The sequence below is a fragment of the Musca domestica genome, unplaced genomic scaffold, assembly GCF_030504385.1.
Source record: "Musca domestica strain aabys unplaced genomic scaffold, Musca_domestica.polishedcontigs.V.1.1 121, whole genome shotgun sequence".
NCBI classification, from domain to species: domain Eukaryota; kingdom Metazoa; phylum Arthropoda; class Insecta; order Diptera; family Muscidae; genus Musca; species Musca domestica.
In genome coordinates this window covers 250,368-263,916 of record NW_026712156.1, presented here as the reverse complement: position 1 = coordinate 263,916, position 13,549 = coordinate 250,368, and the positions used below count along the sequence as shown (strand labels likewise).

Sequence of the window (13,549 nt, the reverse complement as noted above, 5' to 3'; positions counted from 1 at the left end):
ATTTCCAAATCTCAAACACACGTACCATCGGTAATCTAAATATCAAATTTCAGAATTGTATCTCTTTCCCTTCAGCAGCGTGTGCCGGTTTCATTGGCCGTTTGAAGGCCATAATTCGTGCCAAAGGTGACAAATTCGAAGAAATCTAAACTTATTTTTTTTTTTTAAATTTATATCAATCAATCAATTTTCCATTTTTTAATGATCTAATGGTTTTTTATTTTTTTTAGTTTTTTAAAATTTTTTTAGTCATCCTAAAATTCAATTCCGTAAAATTTAATATAATTTTCTTTAAATATTTTTTTTAATTTTTTAAAATTTTTTAATAGCAGTTAGTCAGTTATTTTTTTAATAATATATATTAAATTTGGATTTTGAATTATTTTTTAATGCTTATTTATTTCTTTTTAGTTTATATTAATTTTTTCAATTTTTTTAATGTTTTTTTTTTAATTTATATTTATTTTTTTTAATGATCTGACGATTTTTTATTTTTTTTTAATTTTTTTTTTAGTTTTTTAAATTTTTTTTAGTCATCTTAAAATTCAATTCCGTAAAATTTAATATAATTATTTTTTAATATTTTTTTTTTAGATTTTTTAAAATTTTTTTAGTAGCAGTTAGTCGGTTATTTATTTATTTTTTATTAATATATATTAAATTTGGATTTTGAATTATTTTTTAATGCTTATTTATTTCTTTTTAGTTTTATTAATTTTTTCAATTTTATTAATGTTTTTTTTTTTAATTTATATTAATTTTTTTCATTTTTTTTAATGATCTGATGGTTTTTATTTTTTTTTTTAATTTTTTTAGTTTTTTTAAATTTTTTTAATATAATTTTCTTTAAATATTTTATTTATTTTTTTTGTTAATAGCATTTATTTTTTTTATTAATATATATTAAATTTGGATTTTGAATTATTTTTTAACGCAGATTTATTTTTATTAATTTATATTAATTTTTTCAATTTTTAATTTTTTTTTTTTAAATTTATATCAATTTTTTTTCCATTTTTTAATGATCTAATGGTTTTTAATTTGTTTTTTATTTTTTTTAGTATTTAAAAAAATTTTTTTTAGTCATCTTAAAATTCAATTCCGTAAAATTAAATATAATTTTTTTAAATATTTTTTTTTAATTTTTTACAACTTTTTTAATAGCAGTTAGTCAGATATTTTTTTTTTATTAATATATATTAAATTTGGATTTTGAATTATTTTTTAATGCAGATTTATTTTTTTAATTTATATCAATTTTTTCAATTTTTTTAATGTTTTTTTTTTAATTTATATTAATTTTTTCAATTTTTTTGATGACCTGATGATTTTTATTTTTTTTTTAATTTTTTAAACTTTTTTTTAGTTTTTTAAAAATTTTCTAGTCTAAATTCAATTCCGTAAAATTTAATATATTTTTTTTTAAATTTTTTAAAAATTTTTTTAATAGCAGTTAGTCGGTTATTTATTTATTTTTTTATTAATATATATTAAATTTGGATTTTGAATTATTTTTTATTCAGATTTATTTTTTAATTTATATTAATTTTTTCAATTTTTTTAATGTTTTTTTTTTAATTTAAATTAATTATTTCAATTTTTTTAATGATCTGATGATTTTTATTTTTTTTTTAATTTTTTAAATTTTTTAAAATATTTTAATGATCTCAAAACCCAATTTTGTAAAATTCCGTTTTTCAAATTTGCAATAATACACCTGAAATTTATTTAAATTGTAGCTAAATTTTATATTCAGCTCTCCCCCCCATCTCCAAGTCAGTTAAGGTGTCTTCTCCGCCATTTCCTTGCAGAGTTGTGGTTTTAAAACCATAAATCAACATTAAACATTGTGTAGAACAAATATCCTTTAAGACAACTGTTGGTTGTTAGTTTTTCGACTTCGTCTTCTCCTTCGTCTTTTCTTTATTCCTGGCTTGCCAGGCAACAAGAAACATCACCCCATTAAAATGTCAATAGTTAAATGTTGAAATATATATTTTTGGCGAGAGAGAGAGAGAGGGAGAGAGGGCGAAAAAAAAGAAGGAGGCAACCACTAACAAAAGAAAGACTTGAAAGAAAACAAAAACGTAACTTGCTACATGTGCCGCCAGACAAGTCAGCAGCGGGACTTTGAGGCTTATGGGAAGCTGGCTACAATACAAAGAACAACAAAAGACCAAACAAGCCAACCGCCAACCGTGTAAGAGGCCATTAAAAAGTCATAAGAATGCGATTGCGGAGTATTGGAAAATGATAGTTGGCTCGATGGAGACCCCCGTTGGTTTTTTGGGATGCAACAGTACGAAAAGGGGAGGAGAGCGAGGGGGCCTTTATGGGCATTTGGCAGCAGCTTCCTTAAGGCTTTGTTCGGGGCCTTAATGACAATACAACGGCTGATCATATTTAATGGCAAACAAATTCAAAGCCATTTGGAGGAATATACCCCAAGGAGTACCTCGCGCTCTCTTCTCCCTTTCCTTCAATCTTTTATTCTCTTGAGATGTAAAATAGATTTTTTTAATTTTTTTGTTTTTTTTTTTTTTTTTTTTGTTTTGTTTTTCTTTAACTTACCTATGTCAAAGGCATGCGCATGCGCAGCCTGATATAGCACCACACTGATGAGGGTTAAAAGCTGATAGGAAAGGCACTGGCGGGAGAACATTTTGCAGGTGGTTGTGTAGTTGTTGTTGGTGGTAGATGTGTTAGCAGAAATTAAGGTGAGTCGTTGTTGTCGTTGTAATGATGCTATGATTTTGGTTTTAGCCATTTTTTGTTGTTCAGGATTTTGTGTTTTTCGTTTTAGCAAAAAAAGTAGCTACACAAGGCAGTGTATTTATGGCTGCTTAGCAGGAGATCTGTAAAGATAAGAAAAGAGAACAAATTATAAGAGATTTATTAAAAATCCAAAAATTATTAAAAAAATATTGAAAATTAAAAAAAAACAAATATTTGCTATTTTCAGAATCAAGGTTATATTTGGAATTGGAAGTGGTATCTTCATCTTTTCAATATATGTATTCTTTGGCCTGACCCCATGCCGTTACAGAAGCTCTTTGTTAATGTCAAACACATGCTGTTAGCCTGTCTAAGGCCTTCAATTAAAGTCAACAATAACTGGCACTCGGTGGCGGCTGGCGGCTGGCGGTTCTTTTTTCCCCCTTGAGATACAATAGCAAAAGATAATTGGAATTTATGTTGAACATGGGTGCCGAGGGTTGGGGGGAGGGGTTATGGCAAATAGGGTCATACCTTGAGAGCAATGCAAAAAACACTTTAAAAAAATTTGCCTACAAACTAGCTCATTTCAGCTAGCAAACCTCTAGGAACCCAGAGTAAGACCAAACCAATGAAAAAAGAAATACATGCCACTGTCATAAACTGACAGCTGTCAAAATAGCAAAGTTTTTTTTTCTTTCATTCACTCAATGTCTGACGTTTTTCTAAACATAGCAGACAGATTTTGTATGAAAGTGTGTGTGCGGAGTACAAAAACTCAAGATTCGCTATTTCCCTATGGCTGTCATCGGGGGTCTTGCATAGACAGAGTGAGGTCTACAGACAGACGACGTAAGTATGTTACAGACAATTTTTTGTTAACACATATTTTTTGCCCGCCCTCTCTCTCTCTCTTCTTCCACTTAATGTGGAGCAAAAAAAAAAGCAGAGAGCCCATTAAATTGTAGACTTCATCAATGTCTTGTTGGCTTTATTTTATTAATTCATTAAAATGTCAAAGTGTTATGGAGAAAAATGTCAGATTTCGCTTTTGTTCCCAAAAACAATTGATATATCCAATAACAACAGCAACAAGAAGAAGAATTGACATTGCTTGACATATGTATGTTCACATGTAAACAATGGTTTTTAGACTTGGCATTAAATTCTCCATTGAAATGAAATCAGCTGGAAATTATAACGAATTATGTGGAACGAAAGTAATTTTCATCAATTCAGGCAAAGAGAAATGGAATTCAGAAAAGTTTTATATTTTTATTAATTATTTAAAAAAAATTAAAGTAACAAAAAAGTTTGAAAAAAATTCTGGCCTAAGAACCCTAGACCCCATTTGGCGTATTGATCTATAAATGAGTACTATCAAGTCAAATTAGCATTTTCGCAACCCAGGCTGGCTTTTGGACAGAAAAATTATAACAAAATTTGAACGAAAAAAAGTGCTCAATTTTTCAAGGTTTTTTTTTTTTTTTTTTGGTAGAAAAATTAATGTTATTTTTTCATGGTAAATATTGAATATTCAAAATTCTTTTGTTCAGAGACTCACAATGGAATTTGATGTAGAATAATTCTTCTTTTGAAACTTTTGCCAAAAAATGAATTTTAAAAAGAGATTTTTGGGAGAGTTTGGAAAAGTGTCAAAGAAACAGTTTAAAAAATTAATCAATCAATCTCTTGTGAAATAAGTTTTATTCTGGATTTTTTCATGGTAAATATTGAATATCCAAAATTCTTTTGTTCAAAGACTCCAAATGATATTCGATGTAGAATAATTCTTCCTTTGGTACTTTTTCCAAAAAATGAAATATAAAGGGAGATTTTGACTCGGATTGAAAACGTGTTAAATAAAGAGTAAATAAGGCAAACACACAATTTTCACTTATTGTACATAAATTTCGAATTTAATTTTCTTAAAAACTATTCGGCTGAGAGGTATAATTTATTCTAGAACTTATATTAAAATTTTGTGAGGAATATTTCTTATTTTAACAGCTTTTACCTAAAACGAAATTTGATGTCACTTTCAGGCCTCAACGCGCAAAAAAGTCAGAGGAAAAATTAATCAAAAAAAAAAAAAAAAAATTGGAAATATTTTCCAATAATTGTTTGTTATACAGTGAAGATAGATATTTCATTTCGTTGGTGACTTATAGTAAAATTTGATGGAGAATATTTTTGTCTTTAACGTCATCCTTCTAAAATGGTGCTTTGTTGCAGATTTTTACATAGACTTACATAAAGTTTAAAATTTTAACCCTAAAATGTATTTTTCATACAATTTTCACTTGTTGTACATAAATTTCGAATTTAATTTTCTCAAAAACTATTCAGCTGAGATGTATCATATATTCTAAGACTTATAGTAAAATTTTGTGAGGAATATTTCTTATCTTAACAGATTTTGCCTAAAATGAAATTTTAGATTACTTTCAGGCGTCAAATCGAAAAAAGTCAGAGGAAAATTTGATCAAAAAAAAAAAAAAAAAAGAAAAAGTTTTCCAATAATTTTCTGTTATGCAGTTAAGATAAATGATTCATTTCGTTGGTGATTCATAGTAAATTTTGATGGAGAATATTTTCGTCTTTGAAGTTATCCTTCTAAAAACATGCATTGTTGGAGATTTTTGCATAGACTCACATAAAATACAGTTTTAACACTAAAATGTATTTTTCACACAATTTTCATTTGTTGTACATAAATTTCGAATTTTATTTTCTCAAAAACTATTCGGCTGAGAGGTATCACATATTCAGAGACTTATAGTGAAATTTTGTAAAGAATATTTCTTATTTTAACAGTTTTTGCCTAAAACGAAATTTTAGGTTACTTTCAGGCGTCCAATCGACAAAAAGTCAGAGGAAAATTTATCAAAAAATTAGGAAATATTTTCCAATAATTTTTTGCTATACAGTGAAGATAGAGATTTCATTTCGTTGGTGACTTATAGTAAAATTTGATGAAGAATATTTTTGTCTTTGGCGTCATCCTTCTAAAATGATGCATTATTGGAGATTTTTGCATAGACTCACATAAAGTAAAGCTTTAACCCTAAAATGTATTTTTCATACAATTTTCACTTGTTACACATAAATTTCGAATTTAATTTTCTTAAAAACTATTCGGCTGAGAGGTATCATTTATTCTGAAACTTATAGTGAAATTTTGTAAAGAATATTTCTTATTTTAATAGCTTTTGCCTAAAACGAAATTTGATGTCACTTTCAGGCCTCAACTCGCAAAAAGTCAGAGGAAAAATTGATCAAAAAATTAGGAAATATTTTCCCATAATTTTTTGCTATACAGTGAAGATAGAGATTTCATTTCGTTGGTGACTTATAGTAAAATTTAATGGAGAATATTTTCATCTTTGAAGTTATCCTTCTAAAATGATGCATTGTAGGATATATTTACATAGACTCACATAAAGTACCGTTTTAACCCTAAAATGTATTTTTCATACAATTTGCACTTGTAGTCCATAAACTTCGAAATTAAGTTTCTCAAAAACTATTCGGCTGAGATGTATCATATATTCGGAGACTTATTGTGAAATTTTGTAGGGAATATTTCTTATTTTAAGAGATTTTGCCTTAAATTAAATTTTAGATTACTTTCAGACTCCAATCGATAAAAGTCAGAGGAAAAATTGATCAAAAAATAGGAAGTATTTTTGTGTTTATTTATTTTTTTTATTTTTTTGGAAACATAGATGCACAATATTTTTTATGAGAAGTGGAGTTAGAGATTCCATTTCGTTGGTGACTCATAGTGAAATTTGATGGAGAATATTTTCATCTTTGAAGTTATCCTTCTAAAATGATGCATTGTTGGAGATTTTTGCATAGACTCACATAAAGTACAGTTTTAACCCTAAAATGTATTTTTCATACAATTTTCACTTGTTGTACATAAATTTCGAATTTAATTTTCTCAAAAACTATGCGGCTGAGATGTATCATATATTCGGAGACTTGTAGTGAAATTTTGTAAAGAATATTTCTTATTTTAACAGATTTTGTCTTAAATGAAATTTTAGGTTACTTTCAGGCGTCAAATCGAAAAAAGTCAAATTGATCAAAAAATTAGGAAGTATTTTTGTGTATATTTTTCGGAAATATTGAAGCAAATAATTATTTGTTATCCACTGGAATTGGAAATGTCTTTTCGTTGGAGACTTATAGTAAAATTTGATGAAGAATATTTCTGTCTTTGGTGTCATCCCTATAAAATAATTCTTTTTTGGAGATTTTTGCAAAAGTCACACAAAGTATGACTTTAACCCTAAAATGTGTTTATAATACACGTTTAGGCAAGATTATCATTTTTGACGTCTCTAGGACCTATGGTAGAATTATGGCAAATAATTTCGTAGAATATTTTGACTTGTTACGATCTTGTTTAATGGGAGAATTTAACGATTTTTTGAAAAAGGGACCAAAAAGACCCCTTTGTTGACTCGCTTAAGGGTTAAAACTGCGGATTAAAATAATCCGCGTTTTATTAGCTGTAATATTCCCAAAGACACTATATACCTAAAATGCACAGACTTCAAGGAATCTTATTTCGAAAATTTCAAAAAAGTCCAAATATTTGACTCGTTGGAGGGTTAAAATTTACGACGAAAATAATCCCCGTTTTATATGAATTTTTGGCATTTAGGTAGAATATGGACTTTTGACTTTTCCAGGACCTGTAGTAGAATTTTATGCCAAATAATTTTTTTTTTAAATATTTTGACTTGATACGAATCCCTTTTAAGGAGAGTTTTTAATCATATTTTAAAAACTGGACAAAAAAGACTCAATTTTTGAATTGTATTAAAAGTTCTGACCAGCATTCGCCTAGCATTTGGATGGACGTAATATCCCTATTATTGTCTGTAATATTATCGAGGACACTATAAATACGATACGAAATGGATACGAAAATTTATAAAAAAAATTGTGTAAGAGAGGGGAAACTTACCCCCTCTGGAAGATGGGGTTAGGTTCAGAATAGAGGCCCATTGTTTTTTGGATATTACCGAGGAACTATAAACCTAAAAGGAAAGGATCCGAAAATTCCTAAAGAATTTCTGTGGAAGAGAGGGGAAGCTTATCCCCTCTAGGAGGAGGGGTTAGGGTGAGAATAGAAGTCTAGTGTTTTTCGAATATCTAGGGATTCAAATGGCCAAAAAATTTAAAAAAAATCCTGACTTTACAGTTGCTTTGCAGCTCATAATTGTAGAGCAATCGACACCGAATTTCGCATGACGTTAGAGTTTAGGACAGTGCAGAAGCCTACTATTTTGGATGGTCATCGAATAATTTTTAGCTGGGAAAATGAACCACAACTTTTGTGAGCATATATATTTTTTTGGTTTTGGACCTTATGGGGGTTATATAATTTATCGGGATTTTTTTATTTTTTTTTTTTTTTATTTTTATGATTTACTTCGAAAAATATGTTCCTCCTCTGAGATCTACAAAAATTTCATTGAATTACCTCGATATTAAAATTTTAAGCATATTTTTTGGATTAAATTTCAATTTTTCCTTAACGCGGCTATTACATCCCATGCCCTCCCCTACCACCCTTCTGCGTATATTTTTGTTATTAAATTTATATTTTTTCCTTAAAGTGCCTTTAACTTTCCCATGTTCTAGCGCTTTGCTGCCTTTTTTTTGGTATTAAATTTAAATTTTTTTCTTAAAGTGCCTATTACTTCCTCTGCCCTCCCCTACCATACTGCGCTGCTGCAACTACCACTGTAGAAACGTTTCATTTTAATTTTGTCGACAGTATTAAATTTCGTTTAATAAATTTTCATTCCCTTCACATTATTTTACTTCTTTTTCGCATTTTTTTGCAAAGGCGGCAAGTGGAAAATAGGTTAAATTAATAATGACACCCTGGCACCGTATCAAAGCGGACGGACGCCTTCATATACTCCCATGGCATTAATGTGTGTATATAGACATGCCTCCCTCCACCACCACCACCTCAGGTTATTGCCAGCAAAATATTCTGCTGCAGGGTTTTAGCACAACCAGCAAACAAACACCTTACAACATTACTCTATTACTTGGCAACATAAAAATTGTCTTCAGATTTGTTGTTGCTGGTGTTGTTGGCTTCACTTTTCTCCTGCTTCTACTTCTTCTTCTCTGGGAGTATTGAAACCTAACGCCTTTTTGCTTTATTAAATAGCGCAAGCCATGTTATGCCATGGTACCATGCCCACATGCCTACACCAATATACTGATGAACACTTCGACATTTGCGGAATATGTTGGGGAACGTATGGCGTGCTTTTTTTTTGCAGCTCCCATATAAAATGCCAAAGGCTTTTGCACACTTTCCAGCTCGCCGTGTGTAGATCGAGAAGAATAACGGAGAGCTGTGTTGGTGCAACCTTTGTTTTTGTTGTCCACTTTGCCGGCTGGTTGGTGGTTTAGAAGGCCTGAAAAAAGCCAGTGGAAATATGTTTTCCTAGGCAAAGCAATAATGCTGCCCCGCCACCTTTTTGTGAGCGTTATAAATGTGGCTGGCTTTTGTGAGGCATGCTATAACAAGATGTGGAAAATGTATTATACAATATCAGGACAAACACACATATACAAGCATACATGTATACCTAGCAAACCAAGTGTCGGACGTCCGACACGTCCGACACGTCTGCTCAAAGTCTGAAGTTTTATCCGACACCTCTGACCGACAAATTTCCGAATTATCAGCAAATTTCCCATGGATATCACTGCGATTAGAAAGTCGGTAAAAACTTCAGACTTTCATCCGACCCTTCGATTCGACAACACGTTAAGCACTCCATATAACTTTCGCTTAGAAGACGAACCGAATTCGCATTCGATATCGAAAGTTTCTTCCGACTTTTGGTTCGAAGTCACACCGAACTCGGACAGTTTGGTTCGCTGGGAAAACATATAAATTCATATGCCTTGCAGACATTTGCCGGGATAAGCTTTGGAACACTACTAACTGGCGCATCCCTATCTAAAACATTGACCCCATGTTCACATTCAAAGTCCCTATAAAAAGATGATTCCCCAACTTTTGATAGGAAGACCTGCGAATCCCTTAAAACTCCAATTCAAAATATCAAAACTTTTTGTGCAGATTTCACTTATTTGCCCTACAAGCTTTTATTGCTTTGCGTCGGCTTTCCTGCATCCATCCATACATCTATTCGTCCATCTTTTTTCTATCTCCCAGCAGCTGTCTGAATTTACCGCCAAATGCCATGCCATGCCATGCCAGCCAGCCATCAGGCCATTCAAAACATGGATAAATAGATATGCCTGGCGTTGGAGTGCAATCGTCATATCTCCCAGCCTCATCTCTTCTTTGATTGGAGGTAGGCCTTTTTTTTGGCCTTTGCAAAACATACAAGCCCATGGCTGATATTTGTTTTAATACAATTTTTCAAAATCTGCAAACAAGCTAAGAGATGGACACTGATGATGGTACCAACGGAGGCACATGGGTTAAGAACAGTTTTTTTTTTACGAAAAAATATTTTTTTTAGATTCATTTGAATATCGAACTTGGAGAGATTACCTCTCCCTCTCGATTTTTTTAAATACAATTTTTCAAAATCTGCAAACAAGCCATGAGATGGTCACTGAAGATGGTACCAAGGGAGGCACAGGGGTTTAGAAAAGGATTTTTTGAGAAAAAAAATAATTTTTTCGGAGTCAAAAAAATATCGAACTTCGAGAGAGTAACTTTTTCTCTCTCTCTCTCGGTAAACTTTAAAAGCGGAAAAGCTACTCTCTGTCTGCAATGCATCTAAATATCCAAAATCGAGAGAGTAACTCTCTCTCTCTCGGTAAACATTGAAATCTGAAAAGCTACTCTCTGTCTGCAATGCAACTAAATTTCGAAAATCGGGAGATGCGATTTTAATACAATTTTTCAAAATCTGCAAACAAGCAATGAAATGGACACTGAAGATGGTACCAACGGAGGCACAGGGATTCAGAATTCGATTTTTTGAGAAAAAAATTTTTGGCGGAGTCATTTAAATATCGAACTTGGAGAGAGTAACTCTCTCTCCCTCTCTGAAAAAACATTAAAAGCTGGAAAGTTACTCTCTGTCTGCAATGCAAATTTGTTGTTGATAAACAAGCGAGCAGTTCTGGTGGTGAGTTTTCTGAGGTAAGTTCCACGATTGTGTGTTAGGTGTGGTGAATTGCCCATGGGCGGTGTTGGCAAGTGCTGTCCTAGAGCCACGGTATTATATATGGATCTACCTGAGCTGAGTCGTTCTAGCTTTGTGTATCCCTCCATTCGTGTTAACCCTATGTGGGGGAGGTACCAGAAAAAATGGTCCGATCTCACCATAACAGATATTGAGTTATTGGAAATATTGAGATATGACAAATGCGAATGGAATCGGATGTTAATTTCACGTTTTATGACCTTCATGGATATTCAAAATTTGGACACATTGTGGGGGAGGTACCAGAAGAAATGGTCCGATCTCTACCAACTTTGTAGTAGATCTTGTGTTGATGGAAATATTGAGATGTACCAAGTCTGAATGGAATCGGATCTTAATTTCACGTTTTATGTGCTTCATGGATATTAAAAATTTGACCCTTTGTGGGGGGAGGTTCTTAATGGAGTGGACCGGCTAAGGGTATAATAAACTTTTGACCACAGAAAAATTCCATTCCGAAACACTGTGCACTGCAGCAGCCTTTACATCGTTCCGATGCAACAGAGAAAAATGAGCAACATTTCATCTTTTTTTGTAGTTAAAGTTTTCACATCCATCTGGCCGGCTATTGAGGTATACACATCCTTCTGCGAACGATATAGGAAACTGACTTCATGTCTATATATGTGTGTGTGTGTGCGAGAGTGTGAGAGAGTACCTTTTAATCACACTACAGGGGTTTTTTCTTCTTCTTGTGACCACGACCACAAATGTTATCAGCCATGGCATCAGCAGCAAATATTCTTCCCATCGCCAAATGGTGCAGGCATATCGAGCCGAGCCATGACAATCGACGACGGTGTTGGATGGATATCTCTCTCTGGGAGATGAAGTTAAGGTGTTAGGTGTCTGGTGTTTTCAGGCTATAGTTTTTCAATTTATATTTGCCACTTTTTGATAGATGTTTACCAGTTTCAGCGTTGTGCTGACTGGATGGCTGGCTGGCATTTGGCGATGATGGAGAAGAAGATGGAGAAAAAAAAACACACACAGGGGCGAAATTATGGCAGAGATTTTGGGAAAAATTGAAAGGGGGAAAAAGTGGAAGACAGGTAGAAAAGGCACATACGGGGGCGAAATTATGGCAGAGGTTTAAGAAAAATTAAAAGAAAACGAAAGGGATTTTTTTTCAAATATATTCGGCCGGGCCGAACTTTGAATACCCTCCACCATTTGGAACGAATTTGGCCATTCTCAAAAATTATAAAATCCGTTAAAAATTCTGTTAAAATCTTAAAAATCTGTTATTTTAGGGTCTATACGACAACGTGACCTGCACAGACAATCTCCTGTCATAGGCTTTAGCATCCATTACGAACCTCAAATACCAAATTTTAAACAATTCCGGTGAAAAATGTCGCTAAAATCATCAGAATATCGGGAGGTATCGTTATATGGGGGCTATACGAAGACGTGGACCTGCACAGACAATTTTCTGTCTTAGGGTGTAGCATCAATTTCGAACTTCAAATACCAAATTTGAAACAATTCCGGTGAATAATGTCGCTAAAATTATTAAAGTACCGAATATAGGGAGGTACTGATATATGGGGCCTATATGAAGACGTGGACCTGCACAGACAATTTTCTGTCTTAGGCTGTAGTATTCATTACGACTTTCAAATACCAAATTTGAAACAATTCTGGTGAATAATGTCGCTAAAATCATCAAAATACCGAATATCGGGAGGTACTGTTATATGGGGGATATACGAAGACATGGACCTGCACAGACAATTTTCTGTCTCAGGCTGTAGTGTCTATTACGAACTTCAAATACCAAATTTGAAACAATTCCGGTGAATAATGTCGCTAAAATCATCACAAAACCGAATATCGGCAGGTACCGTTATATGGGGGCTATACGAAGACGTGGACTTGCAGAGACAATTTTCTTTCTTAGGATGTAGTATCCAGTACGAACATCAAATACCAAATTTGAAACAATTCCGGTGAGTAATGTCGCTAAAATCATCAAAATATCGAATATCGGGAGGTATCGTTACATGGGGGCTATACGAAGACGTGGACCTGTACAGACAATTTTCTGCCTCAGGCTGCAGTATTCATTACGAACTTCAAATACCAAATTTGAAACAATTCCGGTGAATAATGTCGCTAAAATCATCAAAATATCGAATATCGGGAGTTACCCTTATATGGGGGCTATACGAAGACGTGGACCTGCACAGACAATTTTCTGTCTCAGGCTGTAGTATCCACTACGAACTTCAAATATCAAATTTGAAACAATTCCGGTGAATAATGTCGCTAAAATTATCAAAATACCGAATATCGGGAGGTATCGTTATATGGGGGCTATACGAAGACGTGGATCTGCACAGATAATTTTCTGTCTAAGGCTGTAGCATCCATTACGAACATCAAATACCAAATTTTAAACAATTCCGGTGAGTTATGTCGCTAAAATCATCAAAATACCGAATATCGGGTGGTACCGTTAAATGGGGGCTATACGAAGACGTGGACCTACATGGCCCATTTTCAATACCAAAAGTCCTGCAGTCATAATATACATTTGAGTAAAATTTTATTAATCTACTTCATTTCGTTCTGAAGCTAGAGGGATTTTC

General features: G+C 32.4%; 1 protein-coding gene across 2 annotated transcripts in view; it reads right to left on the bottom strand.

Annotated features, from left to right (window-relative positions):
- Window positions 1-13,549, bottom strand: part of LOC101900124 (discoidin domain-containing receptor 2) — a 140,308-nt gene that overhangs the window by 88,594 nt on the left and 38,165 nt on the right. For both annotated transcript variants that reach the window (XM_059118340.1, XM_059118341.1), the window contains exon 2: window positions 2,572-2,855. In XM_059118340.1, the coding sequence (XP_058974323.1) occupies window positions 2,572-2,767 (196 nt within the window). In that variant the 5' untranslated portion in view covers window positions 2,768-2,855. The remainder of the gene's footprint in view (window positions 1-2,571; window positions 2,856-13,549) is intronic.